Consider the following 17,201-nt stretch of genomic DNA (forward strand, 5'->3'; position numbering starts at 1 on the left):
AGTTGAGAACACCTTTATTTAACCAGGTAGGCTAGTTGAGAACAGCTTTATTTAACCAGGCAGGCTAGTTGAGAACAGCTTTATTTAACCAGGTAGGCTAGTTGAGAACACCTTTATTTAACCAGGTAGGCCAGTTGAGAACACCTTTATTTAACCAGGTAGGCCAGTTGAGAACACCTTTATTTAACCAGGTAGGCCAGTTGAGAACACCTTTATTTAACCAGGTAGGCTAGTTGAGAACAGCTTTATTTAACCAGGTAGGCTAGTTGAGAACAGCTTTATTTAACCAGGTAGGCTAGTTGAGAACACCTTTATTTAACCAGGTAGGCCAGTTGAGAACACCTTTATTTAACCAGGTAGGCCAGTTGAGAACACCTTTATTTAACCAGGTAGGCCAGTTGAGAACACCTTTATTTAACCAGGTAGGCTAGTTGAGAACAGCTTTATTTAACCAGGTAGGCTAGTTGAGAACACCTTTATTTAACCAGGTAGGCTAGTTGAGAACAGCTTTATTTAACCAGGTAGACTAGTTGAGAACACCTTTATTTAACCAGGTAGGCTAGTTGAGAACAGCTTTATTTAACCAGGTAGGCTAGTTGAGAACACCTTTATTTAACCAGGTAGGCTAGTTGAGAACAGCTTTATTTAACCAGGTAGACTAGTTGAGAACACCTTTATTTAACCAGGCACGCAAGTTGAGAACACCTTTATTTAACCAGGTAGGCAAGTTGAGAACACCTTTATTTAACCAGGTAGACTAGTTGAGAACACCTTTATTTAACCAGGCAGGCAAGTTGAGAACACCTTTATTTAACCAGGCAGGCCAGTTGAGAACAGCTTTATTTAACCAGGTAGGCCAGTTGAGAACAGCTTTATTTAACCAGGTAGACTAGTTGAGAATAGCTTTATTTAACCAGGTAGACTAGTTGAGAACAGCTTTATTTAACCAGGTAGGCAAGTTGAGAACACCTTTATTTAACCAGGTAGGCCAGTTGAGAACAGCTTTATTTAACCAGGTAGACTAGTTGAGAACAGCTTTATTTAACCAGGCAGGCAAGTTGAGAACAGCTTTATTTAACCAGGTAGGCAAGTTGAGAACAGCTTTATTTAACCAGGTAGACTAGTTGAGAACAGCTTTATTTAACCAGGTAGGCAAGTTGAGAACACCTTTATTTAACCAGGTAGGCCAGTTGAGAACAGCTTTATTTAACCAGGTAGACTAGTTGAGAACAGCTTTATTTAACCAGGCAGGCAAGTTGAGAACAGCTTTATTTAACCAGGCAGGCAAGTTGAGAACACCTTTATTTAACCAGGTAGGCAAGTTGAGAACAGCTTTATTTAACCAGGTAGGCCAGTTGAGAACAGCTTTATTTAACCAGGTAGACTAGTTGAGAACAGCTTTATTTAACCAGGTAGGCAAGTTGAGAACAGCTTTATTTAACCAGGTAGGCAAGTTGAGAACACCTTTATTTAACCAGGTAGGCCAGTTGAGAACAGCTTTATTTAACCAGGTAGACTAGTTGAGAACAGCTTTATTTAACAAGGCAGGCAAGTTGAGAACAGCTTTATTTAACCAGGTAGGCAAGTTGAGAACAGCTTTATTTAACCAGGTAGGCAAGTTGAGAACACCTTTATTTAACCAGGTAGGCTAGTTGAGAACAGCTTTATTTAACCAGGTAGACTAGTTGAGAACACCTTTATTTAACCAGGTAGGCAAGTTGAGAACACCTTTATTTAACCAGGTAGACTAGTTGAGAACACCTTTATTTAACCAGGTAGACTAGTTGAGAACAGCTTTATTTAACCAGGTAGACTAGTTGAGAACACCTTTATTTAACCAGGTAGGCTAGTTGAGAACAGCTTTATTTAACCAGGTAGACTAGTTGAGAACACCTTTATTTAACCAGGTAGGCCAGTTGAGAACACCTTTATTTAACCAGGTAGGCTAGTTGAGAACACCTTTATTTAACCAGGTAGGCAAGTTGAGAACACCTTTATTTAACCAGGTAGGCTAGTTGAGAACACCTTTATTTAACCAGGTAGGCAAGTTGAGAACACCTTTATTTAACCAGGCAGGCCAGTTGAGAACACCTTTATTTAACCAGGTAGACTAGTTGAGAACACCTTTATTTAACCAGGCAGGCCAGTTGAGAACACCTTTATTTAACCAGGTAGACTAGTTGAGAACACCTTTATTTAACCAGGTAGGCTAGTTGAGAACAAGTTCTCATTTACAACTGCGACCTGGCCAAGATAAAGCAAAGCTGTTCGACACATACAACAACACAGAGTTAAACATGGAGTAAAACAAACATACAGTCAATAATACAGTAGAAAAATAAGTCTATATACGATGTGAGCAAATGAGGTGAGATAAGGGAGGTAAAGGCAAAAAAGGCCATGGTGGTGAAGTAAATACAATATAGCTGGAATGGTAGATTTGCAGTGGAAGAATGTGCGAAGTAGAAATAAAAATAATGGGGTGCAAAGGAGCTAAATAAATAAATACAGTAGGGGAAGAGGTAGTTGTTTGGGCTAAATTATAGATGGGCTATGTACAGGTGCAGTAATCTGTGAGCTGCTCTGACAGCTGGTGCTTAAAGCTAGTGAGGGAGATAAGTGTTCCCAGTTTCAGAGATTTTTGTAGTTCGTTCCAGTCATTGGCAGCAGAGAACTGGAAGGAGAGGCGGCCAAAGGAGGAATTGGTTTTGGGGGTGACCAGAGAGATATACCTGCTGGAGCGCGTGCTACAGGTGGGTGCTGCTATGGTGACAAGCGAGCTGAGATAAGGGGGGACTTTACCTAGCAGGGTCTTGTAGATGACCTGGAGCCAGTGGGTTTGGCGACGAGTATGAAGCGAGGGCCAGCCAACGAGAGCATACAGTGGTGGGTAGTATATGGGGCTTTGGTGAATGGATGGAGTCTAAGAGGACAAGCCTCACTGCCAGCTGCCCTGTTAGAGGGGAGTGGTCAAGCCTCACTGCAAGCTACCCTGTTAGAGGGGAGTGTTCAAGCCTCACTGCAAGCTGCCCTGTTAGAGGGGAGTGTTCAAGCCTCACTGCCAGCTGCCCTGGTAGAGGGGAGTGTTCAAGCCTCACTGCCAGCTGCCCTGTTAGAGGGGAGTGTTCAAGCCTCACTGCCAGCTGCCCTGTTAGAGGGGAGTGTTCAAGCCTCACTGCCAGCTGCCCTGTTAGAGGGGAGTGTTCAAGCCTCACTGCAAGCTGCCCTGTTAGAGGGGAGTGTTCAAGCCTCACTGCCAGCTGCCCTGTTAGAGGGGAGTGTTCAAGCCTCACTGCCAGCTGCCCTGTTAGAGGGGAGTGTTCAAGCCTCACTGCAAGCTGCCCTGTTAGAGGGGAGTGTTCAAGCCTCACTGCCAGCTGCCCTGTTAGAGGGAAGTGTTCAAGCCTCACTGCCAGCTGCCCTGTTAGAGGGGAGTGTTCAAGCCTCACTGCCAGCTGCCCTGTTAGAGGGGAGTGTTCAAGCCTCACTGCCAGCTGCCCTGTTAGAGGGGAGTGTTCTGACCCCAAATTAATAGCTGTTCAGTTGTACGCGGGTGTGTGTGTGTATCTGTTAGTCTGTGTGTGCATGCATGCATCGGTGTGTGTGCCTATGTCTGTCACAACATCCACCATTCCAATCCATTCAGGCATTGCCTCATGTGTATGTGTATGTGTGTATGTGTGTGCGCGTGCATGCATTCGTGTGTTTATGTGTGTGTCCCTGTCCCTTCAGGCTTAGTGTTGTCCCCTCCCTGTGTGTGTCGAGGCTGGCAAGGTTACCGGCGGGGGGGGACGTTAATCCGCCCCTGCTCTCCACAGACACTATCGCCACGGTTTCCTGGCTCCATGGGAACCAGAGAAGGCCGGAGGTGTTGGAGAGTTCTCAGTTAAAAGAGTAAACAGTGTTCCCGGCAAGAGCTGCGGTATTCCATTAAAGAGGGAGCAGAACCACTGAGCCACTTAGCAGACTGGGTAGAACCTCAGGAAAACAAACCCTTCCTGGTCCACTGCTGACTCGTCCTATAGGCTAATCGCACATTAAGGTATTGATCCAGTTAGTGAGGACAGGAATCATAATGATTAGTGGATCTGATTGAAATACCTTTAGTCTGACAGGGCAGCTCAACATCAATAAGTGAGATCAAATAACCATTAACAGGGCTATACAGCGAGAATAGCATTGATATTAGAATTGTTCTTACTAGCATTTATTTTAAAGCCTATTGTCTCAAGGCTTAAAAATCCTTCTTTAACCTGTCTCCTCACCTTCATCTACACTGATTGAAGTGGATTTATTTAACAGGTGACATCAATAAGGGATCATAGCTTTCATCTGGATTCACCTGGTCAGTCTGTCATGGAAAGAGATCCTAATGTTTTGTCCACCGTGTAATTGGTCTTATTCGCATTTCTATTCAAGACTTTTGTCTTGGATCCATTACGGCCCACACCATAAGGTTTGGCAACTTCATAATCAGGTATTCTTCTCTCCTCTTCCCCTCCTCCCCCTCCTTTGTCTGTCTGGCAGAATGGAATGGCAGCCATTAACAAGGCTGGCCTTGTCTCTGATAGATGCTTCCTGCCACTAGCTGTTTTCTTTTGTTCTCTTTTTGTTGTTGTTGTTTTGAAGAAAGGATTAAATAAATGGGTGCTTGAACTGTTCCCCACAGGAAATGTATGACTGTAATTTAAACAATTTGCTTTACTTTGAGCTTCTGATACGCTCATTAAAAAGGTGTTCTCTTCTTCCTCACCTGGGGGAGAGCGAGGGAGTGAGAGGGGGAGAGCGAGGGAGTGAGAGGGGGAGAGCGAGGGAGTGAGAAGGGGGAGAGCGAGGGAGTGAGAAGGGGGAGAGCGAGGGAGTGAGAGGGAGAGAGCGAGGGTGTGAGAGGGGGAGAGCGAGGGAGTGAGAGGGGGAGAGCGAGGGAGTGAGAAGGGGGAGAGCGAGGGAGTGAGAGGGAGAGAGCGAGGGTGTGAGAGGGGGAGAGCGAGGGAGTGAGAGGGGGAGAGCGAGGGAGTGAGAAGGGGGAGAGCGAGGGAGTGAGAGGGAGAGAGCGAGGGTGTGAGAGGGGGAGAGCGAGGGAGTGAGAGGGAGAGAGCGAGGGAGTGAGAGGGGGAGAGCGAGGGTGTGAGAGGGGGAGAGCGAGGGTGTGAGAGGGGGAGAGCGAGGGAGTGAGAGGGAGGAGAGCGAGGGTGTGAGAGGGGGAGAGCGAGGGTGTGAGAGGGGGAGAGCGAGGGAGTGAGAGGGAGGAGTAGAAGCACAAACAACTTTTTGAAGAGAAAAAAAGGCCCCTCTCTCTCTTTTGGTTAGTAGGATGTCCGCAGGGTGTGATTCTGCTTGGCCTACAGTAGCCCAGGGAGTGAGGGATGGATGAGGATAAAGTGAGGGAGAGAAGAGGATAAATGACAGAGGGATGAAAGACGAGGGAGAGCCTCTGGGGTAGACGAGCGATTGAACAGAATTAACAGGCGAGAAATGAAATATTGAATCTATGGCGGTGTAATATTATTCCTCATGTAATTGAAGAATGGCTGAGATAAACAGAGGGCATTTCAGTCCACATGTTGTAGAGAAAACCACAGTGGCTTATGGGGAAATATGTGTCTGATGCAATGAGGAAGCCTCTAGTTCTAACAGAGAGAGCGAGAGGGAGAGAGAGCGAGAGTGGGCTTGAGAGAGATAGAGAGAGAGGCCCCAAAGCCCAATTGAAGAGTACTATCACTTTCAAAGCCTGAATATTCATCACTGTCCGACTCTCCTGGAAGCAACATGCACACACACACACGCACGCACGCACACACACACACACAGACACACGCAAACACCAACAAATAGAAGCACACACCCCTCCACAGACACAGTGGCTTTGCCAGAATATAACGGTTTTTTTTCAAGGTTTTGCTCAAAGGAAACCACTTTAAAAGAACATTTAACGAATGCAAAATAGATTCTTATAATACATGGCCTTCGGGAGGCAGCTTCAAAGCGAAAGACAAGTTTACACTTTCGAGGGACAGAGGGCACAACTAGTTAATGTAGAGTGATGCTGAACTAGTACGCAACTAGGAACACATCTGCTTACACACACACACACATGCACACCGATGCTTTGGTCCCTAGGACACATTTACCTCAGGTGAGATATGAGGGCTGATATTAATAACACACCCACACACACACACACACACACACACGCCTGTTGAGTTGGCTGTAATCGTTTGTCACAGTGGAGTTATAGGCCCACATTTATAACCATCATAATGGGCAGAAGAGAACCACTTACATATTTGAAGAGGGAGAGATGTTGCATCCCCTGGGACACATGATATTGCAGTACGATGAACGGCAGAATACACACACACACACACACACACACACACACACACATACATGCACCCTTACACATACACACAAATGTAGACACACAAGTGCACAAACACACACGGACACACACACACACACTCTCTGAGAGCAGCTTATTGGCTCTGTTAGAATAACAGGCCATTTCATTTAATCAAACGTCTCCACTACCGTTGGGTGGTATACCTTATATACCGTGCCGTGTACCATTGAAACTATTTCAATAAATCTGAATATGTGTAGCTAATTTGTAAGTAAATACCTGCATTCAACTTGCGCAATACATTAGGAGATAACGCAGATCACGTTCATCATTTCCCCCGTCACATTATTTTACATCATGAAGCTTACCATAGATCCCCAGAACATTTGAGCCAGTCACGTGCTTGTTTGTAAATAGCAAAACGTGAGAAAGCGGGAGCTGTGTATTTGGTTTAACTGGCTAGTTAGCCATGGCCGGTTACAGGCATAGACCACATTGGGCACCCAATCAAAAAACACTCAGTCAGGGTCTCAACTTACTACTGAGAGTAAGAACAGTATTATACACCAGGTGCATAAGCAGTTTTTCTCTTGTCATTTCAGTCACTGAAAGTCACTCAATTAGCCATGTCAGCTAACAATTTTTAGATTGGTAGTTAGTCTAGACAGCTATCTAAACTTGTAGTAACCATGGCCAAATACTGACTGGGCCCTGACTTCAAGGGGGCCCCCATTGATTTAGTTATTTATTGTCACTCAGATATCATAGTAACATGGCATACCATTGCAAAATGTGTAGAATTGCAGGAAATTAGCTTTGAAACTGAATTAATTTAGTCTCTGCCTCATGTCAAAATGAATATAATTGAATGAAAGGTGTTATAAAATTGCAACGTTTTCTTTACGCCCTTGGCAAAATGTGTAGAATTGCAGGAAATTCACTTTTAAAACTAAAAATGTTCTCTCCGACACCTAGAGGGGGCCACTAAAATGTTTTGCCGCAAGGTGGGGGGCACCCAACCAAATCTCACTTAGTGCTCCCAAAAGGTTCGAGCAAGGCCCTCTAGTTAGCTAAGTAAGAGGCTGAATTATAATGGAGATGGGGCATCATATTGTGTTATCTTTCTGCCGTGTTTGAGAAGTCAAAGCTCTTTGGATGACTTATCTGTACACATGCCACTGCTATCTTGATTTCCTTTTGTTTTTTCTCCTCTGTTCTCAGGCCTGCCTTTTCTGCTTGGAGGAGCTCGTCAGTCTGGAGGAGCTCGTCAGTCTGGAGGAGCTCGTCCAAGCAGAGCAGGCAGGCACGTTGCCCTAGCGGCTCCAGACTCCACACAGACACAGCGTGTACACATGCTGACTCCAGAGCCAGTACTGCTCAAAACTTTTTCATTTGCATAATGTCTCTTGTTCACATTTGCTTGTAAATCTCCAACCTCACCAAAAATGACATCTGGACATGAGGTGACACACACGCGAGTTGCAGGCACCGAGCTCCAGCGGGATGACTCGATCACGATTTAGGACATTGTCCGGATGGCTGACCATATGTGGGCTATCACAAGAGTCAAACACACCTTATCTGTGGCTTTCTCCGGGGTGTGACGTTCTGACAGACTCCTGGGAGTACAGACACCGTTGGAAGAGTGAATTAAGAGCTTCAAACATTGATGTGTTCTATTGTGCCGTAAGTGCTATGGGTATCTTTACTGTGTTCATCTGTTTGTCGGAAGGCGGTCAGCTCAAAGAGGGAGCAACACAGACGTAAACTCCTATCATTTAAATCAGAGCTGTAATGATTAGATCCAAGAATGCGTGCGATGTTTAATGCCCTTTGTTTATTGTTTTGACAAAGCAAAGTGATTTTAATTAGACGATGGGAGATACTGAGATTTGGAGCTCTGGGAAGAAAAAAAGATGGGCTGAAACTATTCATGGAGACACTATTTTTACGTATGAGAATCCTGTATCCCGTAAGCCTCCTGTGTGTATTAGACACAGTATTGTCTCTTGGAGGTTCTTCTGAAGAGACATGTAACCACATTAGTGTTAGCCTATCAGTGATAGTCATTTACTCTGTTGTATTGTATAATCTATTCCATGTACACTGGAATTGTTTGAGTGTCAATTATTTTGTGACTAATAAATCGTATAAGTTTATTTGAGTAGATGCATTAATCGTTTTAAAGAGTAATTCTTTGTTTTGACTTTGCGTTTATAATTTAGTAGGTCTATTGTTATATGTTATCTACCCTCTACTCATAGCATTCCATTATGCATAGATTCTAACTACATCTATGGCTAAGATAGACTTGATAAATTAAAGCTTAGAGTATGATTGCAATAGACAGCTCATAATTCCCATAAGCCTCTTAATAATCACATAAAGCTATCTTAGAACAAATGTAATTATAGTATCCGAGTGTTGATGTGTAGACTTGCAAGCTGGCTCGATTCATCGGTATACGTTTATGCCCTATACCCATATAATCAGATTGATGAATGTAGTTTAATATTGTTCAACATAATTTTATCCTCCTACACCTATATATGTATAACTTTATGAGCTGGATTGCCTGTCTTGGCATTTCATTTATTTTTGTTTGTGCTCGTTAGCATATTTAGCTATTAGCCTCTATGGAAATGTTTTCTTACTTGTGCTAATGTTGTTAGAATTCTGGTGATAGACACTCAATGGGCTTTTTTGTGTTTTTAGTGACCCCTTGTGTACTAAACTGGTAATACTGTAGATCCCGGGATGAGAAAAATACGGTATGACGAAATTAAAATCTGGATACCGCACAACTCTAATAACCACCCTTGTTGTGTGGACCGTAAACACACAAGGTCAAAGGGCAGCGAATCTTATAGGAACGGATGATGTCATTTACCGAGAAGGCCTTGCGAGGGTGGGTCAGAGTGAGTGAAGGGAGTGTTACAGCGTTTCACTAATTAACAGTTGAGTTGAGGTAGAAGACAAGGTGTAGACCCCTAGGTCTGACTAGCTCTGTAGTCTGGGCTCCAGTGCTGGGTGAAGGCTGAGTGAAGACTGGGTGAAGGTTCAGTGAAGGCTGGGTGAAGGCTGGGTGAAGGCTCAGTGAAGGCTGGGTGAAGGCTGGGTGAAGGCTGAGTGAAGACTGGGTGAAGGTTCAGTGAAGGCTGGGTGAAGGCTGGGTGAAGGCTGAGTGAAGACTGGGTGAAGGTTCAGTGAAGGCTGGGTGAAGGCTGGGTGAAGGCTGGGTGAAGGCTGTTTGACTGTAAGTGTTGCAGTGAAAGGGAAGGTTAGCTGTGTTCTTATTACACACTGAGATTGGATCTATGATCCTTCAGCTCTCTACAACTACCTTAGAGAAATAACGTGACCCCAGAACACACATCAATTACCTCTTCCGTGTGTGTGTGTGTTTATGTGTGCGTGCATTTGTGTGTGTGCGTGTGTGTGTGTGTGTGTGTGCGTGTGTGTGTGAGTGTTTGTGACAGCTTAACACCTGACTCCTGACTCTTCTAGTCATCCTTTAATATTAAAATTCTCCAGGAACACACACACTGATGCAAGATGAGGACCTGTCTGCGTAGGCTGTGTTCAGACCATAGCCTTTTCCTCAGTGTCAGATATAATTGCCCAGCGAGGTTGTGTTTTCTGTATGGCTGCCAACATCTGATGTTCTCTCTCTAGAGTGCCATTTATCTAATCCATGGTGTGTGTGTGTGTGTGTGCGTGCGTGTGTGCGTGCGTAGTGCACTTGCAGTTGCAGTTTTGTACACTGCAATCTAGAATCTAAAAGAGTTATTTTCGACTTTTAAGAACCCTTTCGGTTCCAGGTAGAACCTTTTCTACAGAGGGTTCTACATGGAACCCAAAAGGGTTATTTTATGGGGACAGCCAAAGCACCCATTTGGAACCCTTTTTTCTAAGAGTGTTTGTGCCTGCATGTGTGTCGGTACATAAACTATAAACCCATGTCCCCCTGAATATGTCTGTGTGTGAGTGACACACACCTCTTCATGTCTGCTTCTGGAACATATTTTCCTTATTCCTCTTTGTCTGTCTCTATGTCTGAACGTTTGTCCTGTCTGTTTATCTGTCTGCACTTTGTCCTCCCTCCTGGTGTTAAGTGGCCCTGACTCCTCGCATGCCCGTCTAGTTCCAGTCACAACACAGCAGTGCACCCTGGGAGAGCTTCCTATTAAAGAGTCTGTCTGGGATGCAACATACAGAAGTAGGAGTCAACAGGGGTCGCACCCAAAGCGCTGTGGCAGGCAACGTCTGGAATCACTGCCTGTGTCCCACTGAGCCCTCCAGTTTCCATTTACCATGTGTTAAACAGGACCAGAGCGGCTGAGCTATGGCAGAGCTGTGAGCTGGAGGCCATTCTGACTCGGGCTGTATGTTTTTCCTCCAGAGACAGTGCTGGGGTTTCAGCCACTGCCATTCTGGCTCCCACGTCACTCTAGCTGCAGAGCACTGGTCAGCAGCCATTATGAATTCTAGCCGGAATGATTGTTTACTTTTTTGGGTCGGGGGGGGGGGGGGGGGGGGTGTCTTTCTCTCTCTATCTCTCACAGGGTCTATTTCTCTTTGACCTTTTACACATTTTGTTGTGTTACAGCCTGAATTTAAAATGTATTAAATTGAGATTGTGTGTCACTGTCCTACACACAATACCCCATCATTTCAAAGTAGAATTATGTTTTTAGATTTTTGGTTTTTACAAAATATTTTAAAAATGAAAAGCTGAACTGTCTTGAGTCAATAAGTATTCAACCCCTTTGTTATGACAAGCCTAAATAAGTTCAGGAGTAACAAGTCACATAATAAGTTGCATGGACACACACTGTTTCAATAATAGTGTTTAACATGATTTTTGAATGAAAAATGTGGCAAAGCAATTCACTTTTTGTCCTGAATACAAAGCATTGGGGCAAATCCAACACAACACATCACTGAGTACCACTCTTCATATTTTCAAGCATTATGGTGGCTGCATCATGTTATGGGTATGCTTGTCATCGGCAAGGACTAGGGAGTTTTTTAGGATAAAAATAAATGGAATAGCGCTAAGCACAGACAAAATACAAGATGAAAACCTGGTTCAGTCTGCTTTCCAACAGACACTGGGTGACCAATTCACCTATCAGCAGGACAATAACCTAAACCACAAGGCCAAAAATGCACTGGAGTTTCTTGCCAAGATGACATTGAATGTTCCTGAGTGGACTAGTTACAGTTTTGACTTAAATTGGCTTGAAAATGGCTGTTTAGCAATGATCAACAACCAACTTGACAGAGTTTGAAGAATTTTTAAATGCATAATGTGCAAATATTGCAAAATCCTGGTGTGCAAAGCTCTTAAGAGTCTTACCCAGAAAGACTCACAGCTGTAATCACTCTTAGAGACTTACCCAGAAAGACTCACAGCTGTAATCACTCTTAGAGACTTACCCAGAAAGACTCACAGCTGTAATCACTCTTAGAGACTTACCCAGAAAGACTCACAGCTGTAATCGCGGCCAAAGGTGATTCTAACACGTATTGACTCAAGGGTGTGAATGCGTATGTAAATTAGATAATTCTGAATTTCATTCTCAATAAAATTGCAAAAAAATCTTAATACATGTTTTCACTTTGTCATTATGGGGTATTATGTGTACATGGGTGAGAGAAAAATCTATTTAATCCATTTTGAATTTCAGGCTGTAACACAACCAAACGTGGAATAAGTGGAATAAGTAATGCTTTCTGAAGGGGCTGGTTAACCGTCACATCCTTTTGTAGGGGTTTGGGGCATCGGTGTTCTATGTTCAGTACAGTGGACAGGGAGAGGAGCTTGGTTCTAACTTTGCTGGTCCATTAAAATGAAATAATGTTTGTATTTTAATTATGTAGCTATTGGGCCAATAAAAGTATGTTTTAAGACAAACAAATCGTTCTTTCTGGAAGGAATGGAGTCTGTGACCTATGGGGTGAAAGGTCATCCATATTAAAAGCCCAATTATTGTCAGTGAGGCGTCTCTGCATTGGCCTAAATAAACCAGGAAGTTCCATCAAATATTCAACAAGGTCTTGGATTTGCTCCCCTGTTCTGTCTCAGTTTGTCTGTTCTGGCTGTTCTGCCGGTCTGTCTGTTCTGTCTATTCTATTTGTTCGTCTGTCTGCCTGTCTATATCCTTCCTTATTTTTCGCTCTGTCATGCCTCACTTTACTGCAGTCTCACTGTCTGTCCATGTGTCTGTGTGTGTGAATAACTGAATAACTGACCCATTTGTTTGAGTTATACCACATGCAGCAGTCTGTTCCAACCCATTAGGGACTTTCTCTCTCCTGTCTTTGAAGCCTTTGAGTGATATCGGTTGAATGTCAATCCACAAGACAAAGGTAACCCAGGAAAAAGACAGAAGCGAAGACAACACAACCACACACACACACACACAACCACACACACACACACACACACACACACACACACACACACACACACACACACACACACACACACACACACACACACACACACACACACAACCACACACACACACAACCACACACACACACACACACACACACACACAACCCCCGTATCCCCCTCCACACACCCAAACAAACACACACACACACACACAGCCTCTGATTAAATGGTCGTGACCGGGATGTTCTAGTCATTAGTGTCTAGCCCACCCCCCTGTAGTGAAACAAGCAGGATATAGGAAAGCCATGTAAAGGCCTGAAATTCAAAGAACTATGCAAAAATAAATGAGCCTGATAAGTATTCTCCGCCATGTTCTGTGTAATGCATCTGACAGTTAGGCTTCTGAAGAACCACGAGAGCCGGGAGCTAAAAGGCATCTCTTTCATGTTAGCATACACACACATGCAGATATTACTGGTGAGATACACTACTGTTCAAAAGTTTGGGGTCACTTCGAAATGTCCTTGTTTTGAAAGAAAAGCACTTTTTTTTGTCCATTAAAATTACATCAAATTGATCAGAAATACAGTGTAGACATTGTTAATGTTGTATATGACTATTGTAGCTGGAAACTGCTGATTTTTAATGGAATATCTACATAGGCGTACAGAGGCCCATTATCAGCAACCATCACTCCTGTGTTCCAATGGCACGTTGTGTTAGCTAATCCAAGTTTATAATTTCAAAAGGCTAATTGATCATTAGAAATCTCTTTTGCAATTATGTTAACACAGCTGAAAACTGTTGTTCAGATTAAAGAAGCAATAAAACTGGCCTTTAGACTAGTTGAGTATCTGGAGCATCAGCATTTGTGGGTTCGATTACAGGCTCAAAATGGCCAGAAACAAAGAACTTTCTTTTGAAACCTGTCAGTCTATTCTTGTTCTGAGAAAGGAAGGCTATTCCATGCGAGAAATTGCCAAGAAACTGACAATCTCGTACAACGCTGTGTTATACTCCCTTCACTGAACAGCGCAAACTGTCTCTAACCAGAATAGACAGAGTAGTTGGAGGCCCCTGTGCATGACTGAGTAAGAGGACAAGTACATTAGAGTGTCTAGTTTGAGAAACAGATGCCTCACAAGTCCTCAACTGGCAGCTTCATTAAATAGTACTCGCAAAACACCAGTCTCGACGTCAACAGTGAAGAGGTCACTCCGGGATGCTGGCCTTCTAGGCAGAGTTCCTCTGTCCAGTGTCTGTGTTCTTTTGCACATCTTAATCTTTTCTTTTTATTGGCCAGTCGGAGATCAGCCAGTATCGCACACCCACACACTCTCGCCTCTTCACTGTTGACGTTCAGACTGGTGTTTTGCGGGCATCTGTTTCTCAAACTAGACAGTCTAATGTACATGTCCTCTTGCTCAGTTGTGCACCGGGGCCTCCCTCTTTCAGAAACAAGCACATTTCTATGTGACCCAAACCTTTTTAATGGTAGTGTATGTGCAAGGTCCACTAGATTAAATACTGAATATTTTACATTCCAGAATTAAATCAATGTAATGTTTTAAATTAAATTGTCTATGCACACAACATTACTGAGAGCATGTGAGCCCACTGTACCTACACCAGGTTGCTTAGGGAACCTCAGCCCACGCTAAGCCACCATACGATACAAATGGGACATCTGAAAGATTCTTTCCCTATATTATTACATTCTAAACACTCCACACTGCTAAGAGGATTTTTGCCTGCGCCAGTTCGTGCTACTTTAAAGGTGCAGTGCAGTCATTTTTATCTCAATATCAAATAATTTCTAGGTAACAATTAAGTACCTTACTGTGATTATTTTCAAAACAAAATTGTCCAAAATAAGCTAAAATAGTTTCTTAACAAAGAGAAATGTCTCAAACAAAAATTTGGCTTGGACTGTCTGGAAGTGGTCTGAGTGGGGAGGGGAAAACTGAAAACTAGCTGTTATTTGCAGATAGGTTTGGAACAATTTTACTTATTGGCCTTTTAACTAATTAACTCTCTGGTGATGTCACCTGGCAGGCCAAAACTCCATCCCACCAAACAAGTTCTTACACTAAAAGGACATTATCATAATTTTCACAATTTCACAGTATTTTTCCAACCTCATAGGGTCGCAATATACAGTGAGCTCCAAAAGTATTGGAACAGTGACATTTTTGTTGCTGTTTTGGCTCTGTACTCCAGCACTTTGGATTTGAAATGTGTGCTAGGAATATGGGACCAAATACTACACTTTTGACTACTTTAAAACACATATAAGTACATTTGTCCCAATACTTTTGGTCCCCTAAAATCGGGGGACTATGTACAAAAAGTGCTGTAATTTCCAAAAGTTTAGGGTTAGAATGAAAATACCCTCAGATTACAGCTGACAGTCTGCACTTTAACCTCATAGTCATTTCATCGTTTCAAAAGTGCTGGAGTAAAGAGTCAAAGCAACAACAAAAATGTCACTGTCCCAATACTTTTGGAGCTCACTGTATATAAAAGACAGGTAAATCACGTTTTTGACTGCACTGAGCCTTTAATTCTCCATATTAGCCCCTGCTTTCATGTTAGCCTTGACTAACACGTCACATTACAATGTTAGCTTCCACTAATGCACCATAATACTGCTTTCATGTTAGCTTTGGCTAACACGTTACTTTACTACCTACATGTTAGCTTCTGCTAATACACCATCCTACTGCTTTCATGTTAGCCTTGGCTAACACGCTACATTTAGCCTACGCTATCATACCACTCCTTTGATCCTCCAGTGAGAATTAGCTACACTGCTAGTTTATCTACCACAGATGACAGCCGTGGGCTGAGGTTATCACACACACACTCACAGAGAGAGACAACACCTGAAAGCTCTACTGGCAAGTCATGACACAGCCTAAACAGCTCTAAAGAGCACCTGAAAGAGAGATTTCAGTTTACAGAATATTGCTGTTGTCTTTTATTTCACCCACATGCCAATTAAAATCACTTCTCAACCGAGGACAGACAGACTGCATCAGTGTGAAAGGCTGATGATGTGAAACTCACCCTCCTCTGTTCTCCTCTTCCCTGGGTTGGAGTGGACTTTGGTTCCAGGTTCCCCATGTCTCCCGGGCCTCGCCTCTGTCTCTGTGAAGCCAACACAACCAGCAGAACCATCAGAACCATCACATCAATCACAACCATCACAAACAACCATCAGTCATCAGAACCATAACAACCATCACAAGCATTACAGCCATCAGAACCATTCACAACCATCACAACCATTATAACCATCACAACCATTATAACCATTAGCAGAGAAAGATACAAAATAACTGATAAACTGTTATCACCCAAAATGCAACAAAGGGTATTATGTGTACATGGGTGAGAGAAAATGCAACAAAGGGTATTATGTGTACATGGGTGAGAGAAAATGCAACAAAGGGTATTATGTGTACATGGGTGAGAGAAAATGCAACAAAGGGTATTATGTGTACATGGGTGAGAGAAAATGCAACAAAGGGTATTATGTGTACATGGGTGAGAGAAAATGCAACAAAGAAAAGGCATCCAAAACGGCACACCAACCCATAACCAAAGCACACAATACACATCCACACACACACACACCAATCCCTCAAACCCAGCAGACACGGCATTACCAAAGCCTTAAGGCTAAATAAGGAGCGAGCGGGACTAGCGAACAAACAGAACGATGTGGTGAGTTTTTCATCTGGCGCTGTGGCACCGACATTAACGTGTTGTGATGATTTAATCTCCTAATTCATTCCAGACTGTTATTTATTAGGCAGTGGGCTTTTTACGAGGCGCTGACAGATCCACTCTTATTCTTTATCCTTCACTCTCTCCCCTGAGGCCCGAAATAAATGCACAGAGGATTTATGAGAAACGGATGGAGAGAAGGAAAGGAAGAAGGGGGAGGAGAGGAGTGTGGAAGGGCAGTGCTGGTTAAGGTCTATGGCCAGGGGTTCCAGGAAACAGCTGACTCGTGTAGGCTACACTAGACCAATTTTTATATTTCCTCTCTCTCTCTTTCATCCTCCAATTTCCATTTTTTACCCAGTCTCTATTTGTTTCTCCAGTCTTCTATTAATTTTTCTCATTACAGCCAGTCGCTTTGTAGTCCCCAACTTCATCTCCAGAAGTTCTCTATTTTCTCTCCCTCTTTGGCCTGGTCCCTCACTCTCCCTCCTCTTCCTCTCTCTCTCTACAGTTATATTACTCTTCCTCCTCTTCCTCTCTCTCTACAGTGATATTACTCTTCCTCTCTCTCTACAGTGATATTACTCTTCCTCTCTCTCTACAGTGATATTACTCTTCCTCCTCTTCCTCTCTCTCTACAGTGATATTACTCTTCCTCTCTCTCTACAGTGATATTACTCTTCCTCTCTCTCTACAGTGATATTACTCTTCCTCCTCTTC

At 43.4% G+C, this 17,201-nt stretch overlaps 1 protein-coding gene across 1 annotated transcript in view; it reads right to left on the bottom strand.

Moving 5' to 3' along the window:
- LOC139390884 (testican-1-like) overlaps positions 1-17,201 on the bottom strand; it is a 406,470-nt gene that overhangs the window by 54,929 nt on the left and 334,340 nt on the right. The window contains exon 4 of the mRNA XM_071138279.1: positions 15,819-15,899. Coding sequence (XP_070994380.1) covers positions 15,819-15,899 — 81 coding nt within the window. The remainder of the gene's footprint in view (positions 1-15,818; positions 15,900-17,201) is intronic.

This window comes from Oncorhynchus clarkii, chromosome 31 (genome assembly GCF_045791955.1).
Source record: "Oncorhynchus clarkii lewisi isolate Uvic-CL-2024 chromosome 31, UVic_Ocla_1.0, whole genome shotgun sequence".
Lineage (NCBI taxonomy): Eukaryota > Metazoa > Chordata > Actinopteri > Salmoniformes > Salmonidae > Oncorhynchus > Oncorhynchus clarkii.